The 18,537-nt window shown below is 37.6% G+C and overlaps 1 protein-coding gene across 1 annotated transcript; it reads right to left on the minus strand.

Annotated features, from left to right (window-relative positions):
* Positions 1 to 60: 60 nt before the first annotated feature.
* LOC145769361 (uncharacterized) lies at positions 61 to 18,132 on the minus strand. Its single transcript, XM_082580979.1, has 16 exons — positions 18,030 to 18,132; positions 15,375 to 15,530; positions 15,155 to 15,288; positions 14,563 to 14,720; positions 14,010 to 14,199; positions 12,993 to 13,140; positions 12,283 to 12,475; positions 11,242 to 11,377; positions 10,736 to 10,828; positions 9,478 to 9,621; positions 8,632 to 8,857; positions 6,285 to 6,410; positions 4,398 to 4,561; positions 3,690 to 3,838; positions 1,686 to 1,812; positions 61 to 308 (listed from the first exon to the last, which is right to left on the minus strand). Exons 1-16 carry the CDS (start codon positions 18,109 to 18,111, stop codon positions 195 to 197), a joined length of 2,340 nt encoding a protein of 779 aa, XP_082437105.1. The 5' UTR covers positions 18,112 to 18,132; the 3' UTR covers positions 61 to 194.
* Between the last annotated feature and the right edge of the window lie 405 nt (positions 18,133 to 18,537).

The raw sequence follows: 18,537 nt of genomic DNA on the forward strand, positions 1-18,537 counted from the left end.
GATTCACACTCGCTACAAGCTGAAAGCGAAATGAAATCGTCATACTGTCACAACAATTAGATTGCGTTTAACACAAAGGCAAATAAAAATGTATTGATATTTGTTGTTCATTCAAAGTTTCATTTTTGCAATAAAACTTATCTCGGCATTGAAATGCATGAATAGATTTATGTGATTGCGTTATAGCAACCCGATTACGAGGGAAGACAATGTCCTGAATTGGCGGACATTCGCACGGCACCATCTGCTAGAACCAAACACGATGTGGAGTGCAACTGTCCGTTCACAACAAAATCCATCTTCACCAGCTAGAAATAACAACAGAATAATATAAGTAGTCTAGTTCGCAATATTATTTGTAGAAAAGCAGTTCATTGTAGCCCATGTGGAGAGTTGATCGCCCCTATATAGGCTACTGCAGTTCCATTAAGCGACCGATTTTGTCAATCAATAAACAGGGTGGGCGCTCGAGCAACGTAGGCTGTTTCAAGGACAACTCTCCATTCAGCGGCACCTAGTGAATGGAGTAAATCACAGATAATAAACGCCCTTTGAAATTTTAAAAGACGCACCAGGGCGTCGGGACGCACAGTTTGACAATCACTGTAATACACAAATAAAGCACAAACAATTTTTAATGTTTGTATTGTGTAAATCATGCTGCAAATTTAGAAACTATCACAAACCCCCTGAAAACGCTTCGCGAACCCCCGGTTGAGAACCGCTGGGAATACGACACGTGTTTCGCCCATGAGGCTGAGCTCATCAGTATCGCACCACTAATTCATGCCACAGAGCTCCCGACGGCTGATTTTACCAGTCAGTTGAATTCTTACCAAACCAAACGACAAAGATGTACATTATGTGATTGTGGGAATCGTTATTCTTGAACAGAATAAACTTAATCTAGACAGTTTTGCATAGGTTACTTGTGGTGTAGAGGCTTTGAACCACTGACCACCGCCCGGTTACTGAGATTGATAGAGTGAAGTTTTTGATTGTTGTAAAAATTGTGTATTATCTTGTCCACTAGGTGTCGCTAAGAACTCCTGAAAATGCGTAGCTCAAGCACACAACCCGAGCCAGCGCTGCTTGATCTTGAAGTTGTTTTCGTTCACTAAGTCCGGCGTCCAAGGTGAGGCGGGCGATTGAAGATTTTTGTTGGCTGGGTATTGCATAGTTAACTACAACATATCACGCGCACCATCTCGTCTGATCATAGCAATATGCAGTTGCATAGCCGAGTAGTGAGAGTCCTCGTTTGACGATAGAAAAGGCAAGGAATCGACGCCGTTGAAAAACATACTGCTGTGTTTTTGGCAAGATACTTAAAGGCACTCCTGAAAGTGGACATGAAGATTGGTTTCCTTATCTTTCCGTTTACTTGATTTAAATCTTCAATCAGCAGGCGTAAGCCTGGATACAAAAAAAAGCAATATAGATGAGTGACGCACTTATATCAGTGGTATAGGTGGATGGCGCAACAAATAAGACGCTGGCTTTCCAGTAGTGCAAACCAAGTTCCATACCCAGTTTAAGTTGAGTGATGACAAACAGCGCCATAGATGTGATAACAATTGCTAAAGGAAAAGCGCATAGAGAAAGGAACCGACCACCTATTCTCGTTGGTGATGAGAACCTCCTGAAGCTCAGTAACTGCGTAAGGGACCACATTTACATATTACCTCAGATGGCTTTCCAATGACATCAATAAGAAGGTTTCCATTTTTAACTTCGACTCCTCGAATCCGTCGAGAGGACACGGGAACCCATTTGCTCCGCTCTCCTAGGATCACCACCTCCATGGAGGAGCTAAATGTCGGGAAATGCATTGAAAGTTTTGCTCAAACAAACAATCTGCTGAACGTTTTCAGTTAGGTTCTTAGAAAAAAATATTGACACTGTTCATGAGCGATTCTCAATATGGTTCTCAACCAATTCGTCACAACGCACGACTTGGTGGTTCAATATCATGTCTCCGCAACAATTCCCTTAAATTTAAAAAAATAAACTAAAAATTGTGCGGGACCGATCTCACAAGGCAAACAAATTATTTCGCCACTCACACCCATGTCGGATACCAAGAAGCATTTCATGACTCAAAAACGCGCCATTCCTTCAGAAGTGTCAGGGCATCTCTGCCTAACGTAGCAGAAATCAAAAAAGGTAGAAGCGACATAACTAAACTTTCAGTAAACTGCACTGTATTCAGGAATTGTAACGGTTAACTTTGCCGCTTATAGGAAATAAACACCAATTGTCAGATAGACACGCTGATGACATCACGACCATCAATCTTTAAAAATGCTTTTTTCTCCTGTTTTATTTGATATATGTTTCGTCCATGTTTGGAAAGATATAACCAGCTAAAATTGGGGCATTCTTTTTAAATCGCCCTGTATACTGAGTTCAGAGAACCGGAATCATTTAATTTGACGACGTCAAAATTAACATTTATCACTCAATTAAACGTGTCGATGTAAACCAAAAAGTCTCAAACAAACCACTTACAGAAAGCACAAATGCAGCCTATATCTGGCTATATGAAAAATAGCGAAAACTTTATATCTACGTTATGCATATTCAAACGGGGCTGTGAATTCGGAGTCGTGAAGCCGGGGGTTTGGCGTGTCTGGAATCGGAGTTGTTGATAAAAAGGTCAACTCCGATGCCGGCTTGATACAAAACGATGAACAATAAAAATATGTTAGCAATCTTTTTTTTAAATGTTGTTTCTTGTTTTCACTATTGCGCTTTAAATCTTTTCCAGAAAATAGAAGTGGTTGTTCTTGTCATGTGGAGATTTCAATACAACTGCTGTTTTGCTGTGGTTCGATTGGGCTCGGTTTCAGTCAGCGTTAAAACACAGAAGTTTCGAGAAAACTTGTTTTTAAAAGTCAACTTAGGAACAAAATTACTAGCGACAAAAGTTGTTTTCTGGACAGTTCAAACAAAAGTAGGCATTGTGTGAAACACATGATTCAAATATTCACAAGATTTTCAATGGTCAAAAAAGGGTGAGAATAACCGAGTCGCCTGGCTATATCGAGCAATGTTTTAGGTTTGAAAATCGTTTAGTTTAGCTTAGTTTTGTTTATATTTCTTCTCGTGACAGCGGAAAGTGACAGAATACATGCCAACATTTTTTCAGGTAGATGTAGTCGCGGCAAGACATGTGGTTGCCTACATGGTAAGTTTACTGTTAAAACAAAAATGTTCATTGTTCATAGAGCCTTGCAAACAGCCTGGTTAGTTAGGGCTGACATTTAGGGTATACTGACTAAAATTTGCAATTTTGATATTTGTTTCAAACATGACAAAGCAACAAATTTCTACAGCACTTCTTTTGCACAAAAAGTTTCTGATGTGAAACAATGGACAAAGAAAAGTTTTAGCGACAGCTTCAAAACCACAATAATCTGTGGAGTTATTACATTAAAAAAAATGCTTAAAATTTGAAACCACTTAGACTACCGTGCAGTGGTAAAGACATCATACAGGGTAACAAGTAGGCCTTATTGCTTATACAGCACAAATATTTGAAGTGCGCCAATGAAAGTTAGAAGCTATTGAAAACTTGAATCAACTTCCTTGAATTTAAAAGTACAGTAGTTGATAGCAACGAAAAAAACTTGTTGATCAAATTCATGTGGACAGAACTTCATATATAAATAGAACATGTCCCTCACTTGACTTTAATTGCGGGAGAAATGTGCCATAACTGGAAGTCTTTTAGTCCACAAGGTTTCACTGCAAACTGACCATTGGAGGTAATGTTGTACAAGGTTGAGTCCACACCTGGATGACCTTGATACACCATGTACTTAGTGCTGGATGGCTGAATAGTTAAACGGTGAATTTTGGTTTAGTAAGTTTGAACGATTACGCTTATCAAAATTATTATTGCTGCAGACTGCAGTACATCTAAGATAATGATATTTTTAAAGAAACCGTAAAATATCCAACACTTCAAATAATTAGACGCTCGTAAATAACTGGAAATTGACATATCAAGGAGACCAAATGTAGCATTTTGTATGAATCAACGAATGCAACTTACAAATGTTTTTAAACACACCTGTAGCAAAATAAGGCAAATTATTTTAGTGCATGATCGATAGCAATTCACTTGTGAAAACCTCCTATCTTGAGAAACAAATCAAATGATTCCATTTTTTTCCATCATGAAATCTTCCCAAGAGAATTGTATATTCTAACGATACAGTCTCTCTCTACACAGCACATCAGAGAGCATCGTCAGTGATCAATAAAATGTTTTGCAAAGCTACTACCGAAATCAGATCAAACTTACAGTAGTTTTACCACAAATAAAAACAGGCGCAAAATACATTTAGCAATGCAAACTTTACTATTGCGCATAACTAAGAATAACTTACGTTGATATCGTTTAGATACATGGCGTCAGTACCAATTTTGTAATCAGAAGTAGTGAGTCCTGCTGCTAGAAGGATACCGAACCTTATTGCTTCCTCACCACTGCTACCATAAAGTCTAACATCCGAGTACGTGGTATATACCTCCGCATCAAGGTTGGCGGCACCTGCGCAAACAAGAAAATGTTGTCAGTTTGTTTGCAAATATTGTTTCAGTCAGATTTATCCCCCAGTTTTTTCTTATTTTCTATTTTACAACAAATACTTTTCCACAGTATTTAAAGAAAACTTATTTTTAAGCAGTAATGATATCTTTTGCAAGAATCTCTAAAAGCTGTGCAAATGTCGAGAAGTTCTTACTTTAATCGATTTGCACTTTTAGGTGATTTCACCGGTTAATCATGTTTTCATTTATTTGTGTTGTTCCACACACTGAAGAAGCCGCCTTTACTGTGGCGAAAGTTTAACCGATAAATTATACAATTTTCCAAACCTGATTGATTTGTTTATTATTTTACCAAATTGCTGATATCTGGACCTGTTCGGATAAGCCATGGACTTCTAAATAGTAGTATCTGGACTGGAAACGCAGTGACCAACATGTGGCCAAACAGTTGGTACAACAGTGGACCAACAGTGGGCCAACAGCCAAGTAACTAACCCTGTTGGCCCACTGTTGGCCAACTGTTGTACCAACTGTTTGGCCACATGTTGGTCACTGCGTTTCCAGTCCAGATACTACTATTTAGAAGTCCATGGATAAGCATAAAGTTGATTTTCGTGCAGGAATTGCAAAAAAGACAAACGCAAAGCTCTTCCTCAACAGTTCGCAATCGTTTTTGTTTTTTCAAATTTTATAGCAGTCATGCTTGTAAAACTCATCCACAAACACAATTTGTTGAAAATGGAAGCAAAATCGAAATAGCATTGTTTGCCACAATAGGAAGCTCCTTGGAAGTCATCAACCAAAACATTCGAAAGATGATCGGAGAATCTTAATCTTAAAGATCGAATCTTAATCTAATACGATATTGTTTAAGTTGAATAAATTCTTCTTGTTCCGGTACAGTCATAACTTTAGTAGACCCTGATGCTGAGCTACAAGGCTTCTTGATCCAGCCAAAGTGTTGGGTGGCAACAGAGGGGAAATAAAACGTTAATTTCTCCTCAAAAGTTTTAAAATGTTTTTCTGTGATCTCGTATGGAGCAGCAGTGTTTACATTTCCTTGATATTTTTGGGTGAGAACGTATCAAGGACTGTATTTTTCACACGTTGTTGCCAAAGCTGCACCTTTATACAAAATCCATTCACTTTGTCTGTGCTTAAGGGACAAGGTTTTCATTGCTGCCTTGCATCCGTGTATTCAGTTCACTTTAAATGTTTGCATATGTCACCCATGTATGCTATGCTAATTTTTCACACTAATTATCACATGCCAGCAGCTTTGTCTAATCAAAGCCTTCATTAGTTAAAATTGTCTTTAGCTCTTTTTTCAATTCATAAACACGAGCTAAAACTGTTTCTCACGACAGCCATCTGACTTCCATGTCCAGCAGTAAAGTTATGTGATTTTCAGTGATTTTCGACGGTGTTCCATGGAACACTAGTCAAATTAATAAACTTCTTGCGGAACACCTGGCGATGTTTCACGGAACACCATAGTGTTCTGCGGAACACCGGTTGAAAATCACTGGCTAATAAACCATCTCGCAGACAGACTGGTTTGTGGTCATTTCCTGAAAGCATACCAGAAGACCGAAATCGACGATGCTCTATTTCTGTTGCTAGATCAGTCATCACGTGCAGAGATTATGAAAAAGTATTTACACAGGCCTACGTCTAATGATGAACCTAGACAAAGCATTGTACAATGCTTTCATTGGCCATACCTTGGGTTGAGTTTGGAAATGCATGTTCCATCAGAGTTGCGTCGGTTGATGTGATTGGTCGAGACGGTTTGATGATGAAACCATCAGATCGACAACACTTCATGAGCAAATCTACATCAGTGAGGCCTGCGCATGCATCAACAACGGGTTGGAAGTAGCTAGACTATACACAGATGTAAGCCATAGCTATATATATTTCTAGCAGAGTAACTGGCACCAGGGAATTGGATGGGATGGAAGGCAGATTTTGAGATGGAAGACAGAAAGGAATGAAAGATTTAGATGATGCGATGGAAGACAGTCTTCCATCATTCCATCCCAATTCTGACGAGGTATTAAGACACAATAAAATAGTTTGAGAAACAATAACATTATGTGGCAGTATGCAGAGCTCTTTGAAAATCAAAGCACTAACTGTGATCATAATAATTAAATCAATCAATCAAGTATATTTCAGTATAGCTTCACATACTTGTACGGTACATTTGAAAAAAAACCAAAACAAAAATAATAAGAGCTATATCAACCCCATTATAGCCTAACTTTTATCGATATCGAAGCTACACCTTTTACAGTAGAGGCATCCAAAAAAACATTATCTTAGACAAGGTGCTCCAACAAATCCAAATAAATCTTAAGCGATAGAAGAGAGAGTAAGCTTGCCCTGCTACAAACTTTAAACACACACTGGACAGAAATCACCGTGAAAACAGAACACATAAACGCAGCAGCTCCTACGCTCCACCAACCCACAAAACACATTGACGATACACTTGGAGACATCCAAAAAAACAAACAGTTATCTAATAGTAGAGCTACCCCTGATGTTTCACATGAAATGATGAATCACGAACAACAGTGACTCCAACGCATTCCATCTCGGTGTGCTACCTGTACAACAAGTGCTGAACTTGCATCGACATAAGACCACTTTGAAGACCACAAATATCTGTATAGCCTACAGTAGGCCTTCTAGTTCTTCTAACACCACACGGTAGGCTACGTAATCCTTATAGTCGGTAGGCTAACTTGTGGCATATAGCTAAGTTACTACTATGCAGAAATCACAAAATTAGCAGTTGGAAGATGGTAGCAAATTTTCAGATGGAGTGGAAGGTAGAATGGAAGATTTGTATGATGGAATGAAAATGGGGTGGAAGAAAATCTCAGGATGGAAGAAAAAAAAAAGTTTTTTATTCCATTCCATCCCATACCCTGACTGATACAGCCACCAAAGCAAACAAAACTGGTAAAGATTGTAGCCTACCACGTATTCCACAGCACGATAAACAACACAAAAAATTAGCCTACTTTCAAATAAACTGTTCCATTTTGCAGCATTTTAAAAATTTAATTTCAGAATACAGATTGTCGTTTAAAAATACAGTAGAATTCGCCTATAACGGCACCTCTAGGGGATTTGCAAAAACTGACGTTATAGCCGAATTGACGTTATAGACGAACTACCGCAAACTATTCCACAACTGTCTTTTGATTAAAGAAAGAGGTGTATAATACAATCAGGGTTACTGTGTACCATCAAACTGACAAAAGGCACGCAGAAAATACAGTAAACAAAGAAATTGTTTAAAAAAAATAACCTACAGCGAAAGGTACAGGAAATTTGCGCAATACAGCTCGTTACATACAGTAGTAGAAAAGTTCATTGTTTATTAGCAAAAAAGGCATTGATCTTGAGCTGTTTCGGTTTTGACACGGATTTGACACAGCTGTAAAGCTGCTTTTTACACGTGATAGTTTTTCACGCCGGAAAAAAGTTAATTCAGTTAAAGTCCCTGCTGAGAACGACGTAGCGAAATAAAGGGAAGACATTGTGCAAGCGGCAGCGCTAACTGGATTAAAAGACTGACCGTTCGTGGTGAAGGTGATGGTTTAAAGTGACGTTATAAACGAACAAAAGACGTCTGGGGACCAATAAAGGGTGCTGTTACATGCGAATTGACGTTATAGGCGATGCTGTTGTAGCCGAACTACAATGTATGTAAAAGATAGGAGTTCTGCCGGGACCGAGCGAAATGTGACGTAATAGGCGAATTGACGTTATAAACGAAGCCGTTATAGGCGAATTCTACTGTAAAACAAAAGTGCAGAATATAGCTTTATGTTTTAAGAAACTACTATTTTTGACCCTTTCTTATGCTGACATACGGTATATCATACCACGTATTTGACTAAATGTTGCTTGAAAGTGACGAATCTGCTGTTCACCTTTACAACAATACGCTACAGAGTTTTCAAATTACAGTTGTTCACATTGCACTTCAAACAGGTAATCAATGATTAATATAGTTTTCTTTATTTTATCAAACAAGCACTTCGCCCTCACCCAGTCCGTCGCTTGGTCCAACCGGGCCAGTGGACAGCGTGGAAATAGCGGCTTGCAATGCTGTGTTGGGTTCAGTGGCCAGTTTGCCGTAAGGACTGCTAGGTTGGTCTGAGGTCGTCCAAAACGTGTCCTTATATGGAGCTACGTAAAGCGCATGCGCAAACATCGATGTGACTCCGATTCTCCACTGGAAGTTGCCAGGGTGATAGTCACCGCTAACTCGAGCCTGGGGATTTATAAATTGTAGCTTCCAAGATGCTAATTGGCATACGGTATTTAGTTTGTATTTAGATTCTCTATGAAGTAGGCTATGACGTTTAGAATGCAATCTTTCAGTTGCTTTTATAATTTACTACCAAATTACAAGAAGTAGCCTATTCAAAGCTTCAACTAATGCAATCTTGGCCGTTTTTATGAAAAACAGTGAGTTTTACAAAATCGTTGTTCAAACGATGAAAAGATTTTCATGAACGTTTACGAAAAACTAACTAATTTTTCAGTTGATTAAAATATGCTTATTCTTGAACTCAAAAAGTAATATGTTTTTTAATGCGCATCATCAAAGTTTCCTATTCCGCTTTAGCTTTGACAGAGGTTTTTCAGTTTTGGTCAGAAAGTCTATTAAAATAAACCATATTTCCATACCCATGCACTGAAAATACACACGTATAGTGTTTTCACACATAGATTTTCTTGCCTGTAGGGGGGCCAAAATTATTTTGGCTCCGGGGCCCACAAAGGGCTAAACACAGTAGGCTACTGCTAATACCATACGACTACTTACATCCAAGTTATTGGTCGACTGTATTTGCAGACACATTTGTTACCAAGCAAATTTATTGTTACCTGAGTAACTACAGGAATCTCCACACTTTGCATCATATGCCGTGGCAGTGCCATGCAGTATTGTATGGTGAGGTCGGTGTTGGCTGCTCCTTTGCCCATTTCCATCAGCCAGTCGTTGGCCACGCTGATATTTGTGTGGGTTATCTGAAAGTTGTTTATTGTCATTAACATGGCATGAGAAGTGGGCTTCATGTTTAGAACCACTAGGATTGATGATCTGCCAATACAGCAAGCATACATGTACCAACTCAGGTTGCGGATAAGCTACATTGCGAGGCTAAGAATGACAAGCCAGTGGGTTGGTTAGTTTTGAATCTTTATCATCGGACTAACAAAACCACTGATAGGTTATTCCTGGTAGTTTCGCATAGCCTACTTGTACAGGCTTTGAATCACTGATGCAGGGCTGGTTACCGAGATTGGCTGAGTGAAGTTTCCGATCGTTGTTTGAAGTGTCTGTGAGCTATTTCATCCATTAAGTGCTTGCTGAATGGAGAGCAGTCCTGAAATGCGTTGCTCATGCGCACACCCCGACAGTCGAACGTGCCGCTTGATCAAGTCAGGTCCTTAACCACTGAGATAATGGGGCGAATCTTTGCTTTCACCTAAGTAGACTTTCCGAACCTATAGACTATAGAGAAGAAAAGAATTATTAGCGAATCTTGGGCACTTGGTCACGTGTCTCCTCAAAACCGAGAAAAAACATATAATTTTTCTTGTTTTTTTGCGAAATAGTTTCGCTTGCTCAATCACATTTCACTGAACTAATTGGCGACATACGGGTCGCGTGTTTTTATCATTGAATTTAGAAGTAAGTTAGGCGTACAAAGTTCATGTGCTCTTCAACAAGTGAGAAAGTAATGCAATATTCGGCAGGAAAAATACATTTTTCAAAAAACTACTTAACAATTAAAGTAGTCTATTTTAGTGGTAATAGGGGTGAAATGTACCTTGTAACTAGGCCTATGTGAAGATGGGTAGCCTACATAGCGGGCGGGTTTTTTAAATTTCACTTGAAGAATATATAGTAAGTAGTAAGCCAATTTTAATCTGGTGATGGATGTCCCTGAGTCATTTTAGTCAAATACAAAGTGCGCTTCTTCAACAAAAATTCAGTATTATGACATAACATTTGCTGTTTGTTCTTGATAGATGGATTGGACAATCATAGGTTCTTGAAAAATTTAGTTGGACTCAGAAAAGAACCTTCGTTAAACTGGTCGACAAATCCCAAACGAAATTTGCAAACAAAACAAACCTTCATGTCCACAAACTCTGTGACCAACCAATCCTGCTCGTACGTGATCAATCCCCACTGCTTCGATGAACGAAGAAGATCGCTCCAAAACCTCTGGAACATTATTAACAGGTTCAAATACTTTGCTATAACTTTCGTCGAAACGCAGAGGTAAGTAGGTTCGGTTTACGTAGCAAAGAAGCGATATCCGTTCTTATTTGGTACCACGTGTATAAATACAAACCACACAGCGTTGTCAGCAAACGAATCATAGATGTGAAAATATTCAAAGTCAAAGCTAAAACAATTAACTCTACAAAAATAATGTTAAAATAATGTTTAAAATAACTCAACCACAATAATATTTAATGTTCGAACAAAGGAAGCCTGAACGACAACGATGATCCTGCATGTTACTTCGCATCAAGCGCAACTTTACATCTTCGAAAAAGTAAGCCTACCGAGCTATTCTAAATATTAAATAATAATAATAAAAATATTCTTAGCCAAAGTCCGCTTCACAATACCGTATCAGCAGGGATTGCTTTCTTCTCCTCTACATAGAAATCGTATATCCCTCCATTTTTTTTGGCATAGCTTGTGTCTGCTGACCAGTAGCGATTGTGAGCAACGATGGGAAGACCAGTGCTTTCGAATATGGAGCTGAAATAAACAAAATGAGAGTAGGCCTAAACCATAAAAGAATAAGTTATGGTAAGTTTTTATTTTTTTCATTTTTTTTTATGTAGACGTGTGACTGCAAACGATGAAAAACATTTCAGGTTCAAAAGTAGTTGGCTTGACAAATTAATGGCTTGTGGCGAGGACAACAGCTTTGGACAAGAAGTTGTTTGGTTATAATATCTAATCATATTTGCAACCAACAAGGTATGAGGAAGACAGCTTTTAATTGATGTGGAGTCTGTTGAATGAAGGTTAATCACCAATAACAATCCTTCATTAGTCAAAATAACTTGACGTATCAATGACACTTTTACAACTAGGCTGCAAATTACTAATTTTCTAGGATCATCAACACCCAATTTTGGTTATACAGGTCATGAATCAATCCTCATGTTGAGTGTGTGGCCTGTTTGTCTGTCGAAGGCGAAGTCTTCCTCTCCACACCTCACGGTCCGCTGGGTCGGCAGAGTCCATGCTCAGTGTCAAAAGGTCACGCTTAACAAGAATCGGACCATGACATCTCATTGTAATATGCATTAACCCTCTTAGCACCAACGGTATTAAAAAGTGCACTTTTAATTGGCAATGACCGTAGAACTGTAGGCTACATACAATAATGACCTACAGCTCCGAAAAGAAACAAAAAGCTTGCAGCGTTCTACTGTACTTTGAATTGTATTGATGGCTAAACTGATAAACCACATCAACAACAAAAAAGATTAAAAACGTGGTTCATGATCATCGAGTCGTTCAGTGGAGCAATACATTGTCACGGTAATGGATGTTGCGCTGATGGTAGTCGCAAGAATGAACTAGTCTCGCTATTGACCGGACAGTTTATCAATCACGTTTAAAAAGGTCCTGGAGTGTGAACGTCAACTCACTTGATCCCGTTAGGAAACACACTGGGCTCAGCGGTCCAGTTTTTTACCCCATTTTCAACACCTTTGTAGTACCACCAGGAGTCATACTGTAGATATCCATACGGGATTGAAGAGCTCTTGGCATACGCCACAACATCCAACATGGTGTCTTCATATGTTTTGTTTGCTTCGGTGTGATAATAATAATATGCTCCTGTCGTAAAAAAACAATTACGAGTTTCATTCAAGTAACAACGCTCTTGATTGACCATGAATTAGCCTGAAATAAAGTTCACAATCCGAGTTACTTGAACCATACACCTTAAAAATGCACTTTTCTTTGAGAGAAGAAGTACGATACTTTGAAAGAATATGATAATGTAAGAGAAGTCAGAAAAAAATAAATAAACTAAACTGAACTGACGCCTCAAAAATAAACGTTAGCTAATAAGTATTTCGCCTTAATCTATTGTTGATCTTGAGTGGGCCTACATAGGCTACAGTACACTACGGTATATAATTGATGGCAACTATGACTTACACTTAAAGTTGGCATACCTTGATTTTTAGTGATTTGAAAGCTTTAATTTCTTCGTGAAATGTTACCGCTTGTCCAAACAAAGATGGTCGTTTGTTAATCAGATAATTTTAGCGATATCTGGCAAACGTAGGCATGTAGGCTACTTGCTCATTGGCAAAAAAACATTATTTCCACATTGCTCAATGCTCACCATTGTCGGTGTAGTAACCAAGATAGTTTATACTGAAATCGGTTTCCATGTAAGCTCGCTTCTTGTTGTACCTGGTGACCAGTACCTGACCCCATGCTTCAATGGCTCGGTTTATCCCCATGTCGCTATAGTACAACAACGTGTCGATCTGTTATTAAAAAAGGCTGTTGATTGAAATGGACATTTCACAATTTCAAAAATTACCTAAGTTTGTTTAAATTTTTTGTTACATTGAAAAGAAGTTGCTCCTTTGCAGATTATTTTACACAAGTATCAAACTTAGTTAGTATCAAAACTTATATTAGTATTGTTAGTATCAAACTTATATTAATATTAAACAATGAAACAATTGTTTGTCAACGATAATAATAAGTTTGAAAGAAAAAGCATAATAAGAACGGATAACTGTCCCGAACTTTTTGGTATGGCATCAATCGTAGCATGTAAGTCCGTTTGGACTTTGCAGTTTGCAGAAAAATATTGTATAACAATTTTATAAGCATGATATGTGCTTCTGACGTAAATTAAGATGTCGTTTATATTGTTGTTTATTGATCTTAGTTTAGCTTGCAGGTTTTACACCAGAAAAATGTATCATGTTTGTAAATTAGATGGCTAGTGAATAGTCTCGTGCAACAAAGTTCATCTTATCTCTTTAATTATTGTATGTAGCCTATGGATTGTTGCTTTGTTAGTATATGTGATTTTAATTTATTGCCTAAAAAAACGATTTTTAGTCGGTTTTGTTTCGTTTTGAAGTCCATTTTGTAGTGAGTGATCCCAGTAGCCCAAGTAGTATAGACTTTGTGGGTGATGTTGGATACGTTGTCAATAGTATTGTTGTTGCAGATAAACATCACATGGAATTAACTCACGTTTGTATAGAAGATTGGTACCACTTGCAGGCAAAACCAAATAAGAGCTTTGGTCTCATCAAATAACCAGTGAAGACGTGCCAAAACATATAAATATTAAGTAACGTAAAAAATTACAAGAAAATAAACAAAAGTACATCACCTCATAACGCTTTGGAACTTCAGTAACGCCTCCCATGATTCCAAATCTAATCGTATCATCACTATAGATCATGTTGTGCGCCATGAAGCTTTTGTAGGAAGAAAGAATCATGACTTTTCCTGACTTGTCAAACAACACGAGCGGACCTGAACTTTCTCCTCCTTTGATCAACTCTGGATGTGTTGCCACGCTGTGACAAAACACAAAGCAAATTGCACCTTATACCAGTAAACTCACAAAAAGTGCGGTGGTGGAATGGCATACGTCGGCTTAACCTTATACGTTACAGTCGACATGCTGTAAGTTGAGATGCGTGCATCATCATTTCTGATGAATGTAGTGGCTAGTGAATACAGTATATGATCACCTTTTTAGGTGTCAAATCGCTGGGGATTCGGGATGATTACTTTATAACTTGGGGCTATTTGACGGGAAAGAGGTTGAGAATCCCTTCTATATACTGGCCTCAATTAAATCAATACAAATGTAGCTTAGCCTATACGTTTCCCTGTCAAAAAGAAGTTATCAACGTAAAAGCCAACTTAATTCTTACTCTGCAATGGAATAACTGTAGCCGAACATATCGCCAAAGTTGGCCAAAAATCCAAGGTTTTTCGTAGCTGAGTCGTTGCCGATATTAAAGCTTGGAAATCCTGACAAAAGTCCAGCGGGATCGGAGACGTTGCATTGCTTCACGCCGTCTGGGAAGCTCTAACCAATTTCACGCTCAATGTGAATATTTCAAAAATAACTAAAGTCCAACGTAAAGTCAAAAATCAAAAGCTGTTTAATCGCAATCTATAAACAGATACACAAATACCAAATGGAAGCATTTTAAAATTTAACACACTTTCTTAAAAAGTAGTTTTCAACAATTTTTACAGTAAATTTTATGCATAGCCTAGACTAAATACAATTTCTTATTTTAAGGGTCTAATCGTTCTTTTTTCCTTCATCAGTCTATAAACTTACAAATCACTATTTTTGACGAATCGCGATTAACATGATTAATTGTTCAACTTGCTTTCAAATTTTATTAGAACTTCTCATCACAGGGAAACTCACTGTATATAAATATGATTAGAAACCGATTAGAATGGAATGGCAAAAGAGTTTATCAACTGACGAAAAAATGCATAAAAAACCTGAGTGAATCTGACAAATTGTCCACCATTGTAAACAGCAACTTCAGCGTTCATTCGGCTGTTCCCTGTCACGTATTGAAATAGTTTCCCACTAAACACTCCTGTGGAATCTGAACCCGAAATCGCTTTCGATCCTGGAATATATAAACAGAAACTTTTTTTTCGATTCAATGCAAGTTTTTAACTCAGATTTTATTTCTACACAATCTAATAAACTGACCTGTTAGTTTCAAAGACCCATCCGAGGTGGTTGCCATCTTTCCTTCCGCTTGCAGAAAAGCATCTTTGCTAATGAGGCCAAATTTTTCGTCCGCGTGAAAAGAGTAAGATCCATCATCTTTTATGACGAACTGCAGCTTGGCTGCGACACCTTCAGCTGAGTGAAGGAAAATGGAAAATATTGTTTCTGGTTAAAACGAATATGGTAGGAAAATGAGTTAATCGTTTGTGCTGATGTTTACACAAAAAGTGTTGTTTTTTGTCGCACTTTTATGTGTGCAAACTTATGGTGGCCCTGCCTATATGCTACATGTGTTGTATGAGTCTGTGGCCGTCATTTGGGAAATGGTACAAATGCTCAAAATAATTTAGCCAATCTATTATCAAGCTGTTAGAATTACTCAGATGACAACAGCTAATATACATTTGTTACTCCTACTTAAATGGTCCCTACATCAAACACAGTTACTTTTCTCTAAATACCTCAATAACTTAGTTTGTTTCATCCTTATTGGGATGATCAAAAGTTTCTTAATTCAAAATCATTTCTTATATGATTATCCTATGTTTGAAAAAGAATCTTCTGATGGTCCCAATAAGGAAGAAACCGCCAGTTAAGGTTTTTAATACCGGTGAACAGCCTAGTGCTAGTATTCGATGTGATTTGCTTTGCTTGGCTTTTTTGCTTGGCATTGAGCAGATTTTTGTAATACTACAGTATTAGTAGTATAGGCTAGTTATGGTTTAAAATTATTCTTAGGCTATATAGAAGCAGCACCGGAACGGAATTTTCGAGAACGTTTTCATCGATACGGTTATCTCTGAATCGGCCGCACTGAATCAAGTCTTTCCGGTGTTGTATAGATATAATCGATTTGTGTTATCGTTAAATGATGTCGTCATCGAGATTACCTTCATTTTTGCAGTTGCATTTGCACAGGAAACTCCAAATACTAAAGCCGAAACTGTTTATCACTCAGGTTGGAGAAAAAAATAAATAACGAAGTCAGCTAACACAATTTATGCAACAGAGTGCGTAGTTGAGCAAAGTCATCAAGTGGTTTTATAGGGACAGTGGAACACTTTCACCTTCACATTTGATTACTTCTACTTCGACCAACCCTAGTTTTTTTTAAGTTGGCAGCAGTAACATTGAGTGCCATAGCTCAGTGAACAAGCATGTCCCACAGGGACTGGGTGATAGCAGTTACTCAGTTAGGGATTTTGTTTGATTTTTTTTTAAATAAAAGTAGCTTTCTGGGAAATACACAGAATGGAAATGTGTAATGGAAATCAAAACACAACCACCTTTCATCGACATTACCAACTAAAAATGTGTCACTTTGCATCTTGATCACGAGATTAGGCCCGCATACGCTGTCTTGCAATAACGCATTAATCTTTAACTCGGTACAAAGTTTCAAGGACAAACTGCATGCCCTAGCCAAACAAATATCACATGATCTTATTTATTAATGAATGGAGAGACTGATAATTGTGTAAATTATTCCGGGCGATCTGATATCCAGCAACCAATAAAAGCATTACTCCTACCAGTCTTCAAAGGTGGATAAATGCTTGTACAGGTATATTACAGCTAAGAAGCAACAACTTAGGGTTTAACTACAATATGTTGAATTGAAACACGGCGTACTCTCAGTTAAACTACACCAAGTATATCCCATGTAAACCAAATATACGTTTAACGTCCTAGCTCAAAGTTGAAACAACGAAAGCAATGGGTCTCTGTTTTGAACACAACCTCATCATAGTGAAACAAATTTCGTTTTTACTGTGTTAATCATAATCATAGAAATGAACACTTTTTGACACTTGATTAATGACACTTTTTACGTCCACGTGATGAAAATGTAGGAACGAATACTGCTGCGCCTGGTACATAATAGTAATTGATACTATAAATTCCTGCATTAACAGTAGACGTGTCTCATTCATAGCCTATCACACATGCAATGCAACACTACATAAAGCATTTAAAGTATTCTATTACCCGATCGACGTTTTTTGCACATGTCTTCAAATTGTTGCAAATTTTTCATGACTTCTTTTCAATATTAACCTACAGCAAAGATAGAGTTCAATAAAAAAATTAAAGAGCCCAAAATGTGTATATACTGTATATTATAGATATTACACTTATGTTCAACAAAGGTTTCGAAAAGTCATAGATAGTGTTTTCCTCTTTTTTTTTACTGCTACGAGAGCAGTCACTTGTGTTGCAAAGTTTTAAATTAACTTGCTACTGAATTAGATTTATTTGAAAACTTGTGATAACAGAACTGCAAGGTCTCACTTTTGTTACATGCATTGTTTCATTAAGGGCTTGTCTTTTATATTTAGGAGTGAAGGTAGTAGGCTGTCATTTTTCCTCGTGATACCGTAGCTTGTTGATTAGCCCTTATGACGTCAGCCGCAATTTAATTCAAAACTTAGCAGCACAAGACATTGCTTTCATTAATAACACTGAATATGAAAACAAATTTGTTTTCGAAACATTTATTGCTGAGCATAAGTTTAGTATCTACATTTTGGGCTCTTTATTTTTTGATTAGATTGATCAGGTGTTCCAAGTATTTTGCTCTAAAGATAGAACTGTCAGTTACATAAAATAAAAATAGATTGCACAGATTCTTACCGTTTTTCACAGAAATGCCAAGAATATCCACAGAAAATATCAACAGCAATGCTAGCTTGAATAACATGGCGTAGCCTCTCATTTCCCGTACCACTGAATAACCAACGCGGTCTGCACGGTCTTGTTTATCCATCTCATCATTTACATGCCAGTGCAGCGGTCAGAGCTGCCATAGGGTACAATACTAGGCGAACAAGCGTCTGTGTAAAACCAGTATTTCCATCACAAATATAAACCAAATATTCCGGTCTGTCTTTTAAAAAGTTACATAAAGTTGCTATTCATTTTAATCTACTATGAGAAAACGAAATTATTTCTATCATGGGTAGCTTATCAGAATTGAATATTGGTCTTTGGAAACTTATTTCAAATAAATTGCTCTGCGAATGTTCTGTTTTGCTTTTAATTTAATTTTTGTTTGGTAAATCCTACTAGTGATGAAAGTCGCAAACTTCTTTTTGAATATTTTTGAAAACAAAATAACTAAACGTTTCAATTGAGATGGCAA

The sequence above is a fragment of the Aplidium turbinatum genome, chromosome 1 (assembly GCF_918807975.1).
Source record: "Aplidium turbinatum chromosome 1, kaAplTurb1.1, whole genome shotgun sequence".
Taxonomy (NCBI): domain Eukaryota; kingdom Metazoa; phylum Chordata; class Ascidiacea; order Aplousobranchia; family Polyclinidae; genus Aplidium; species Aplidium turbinatum.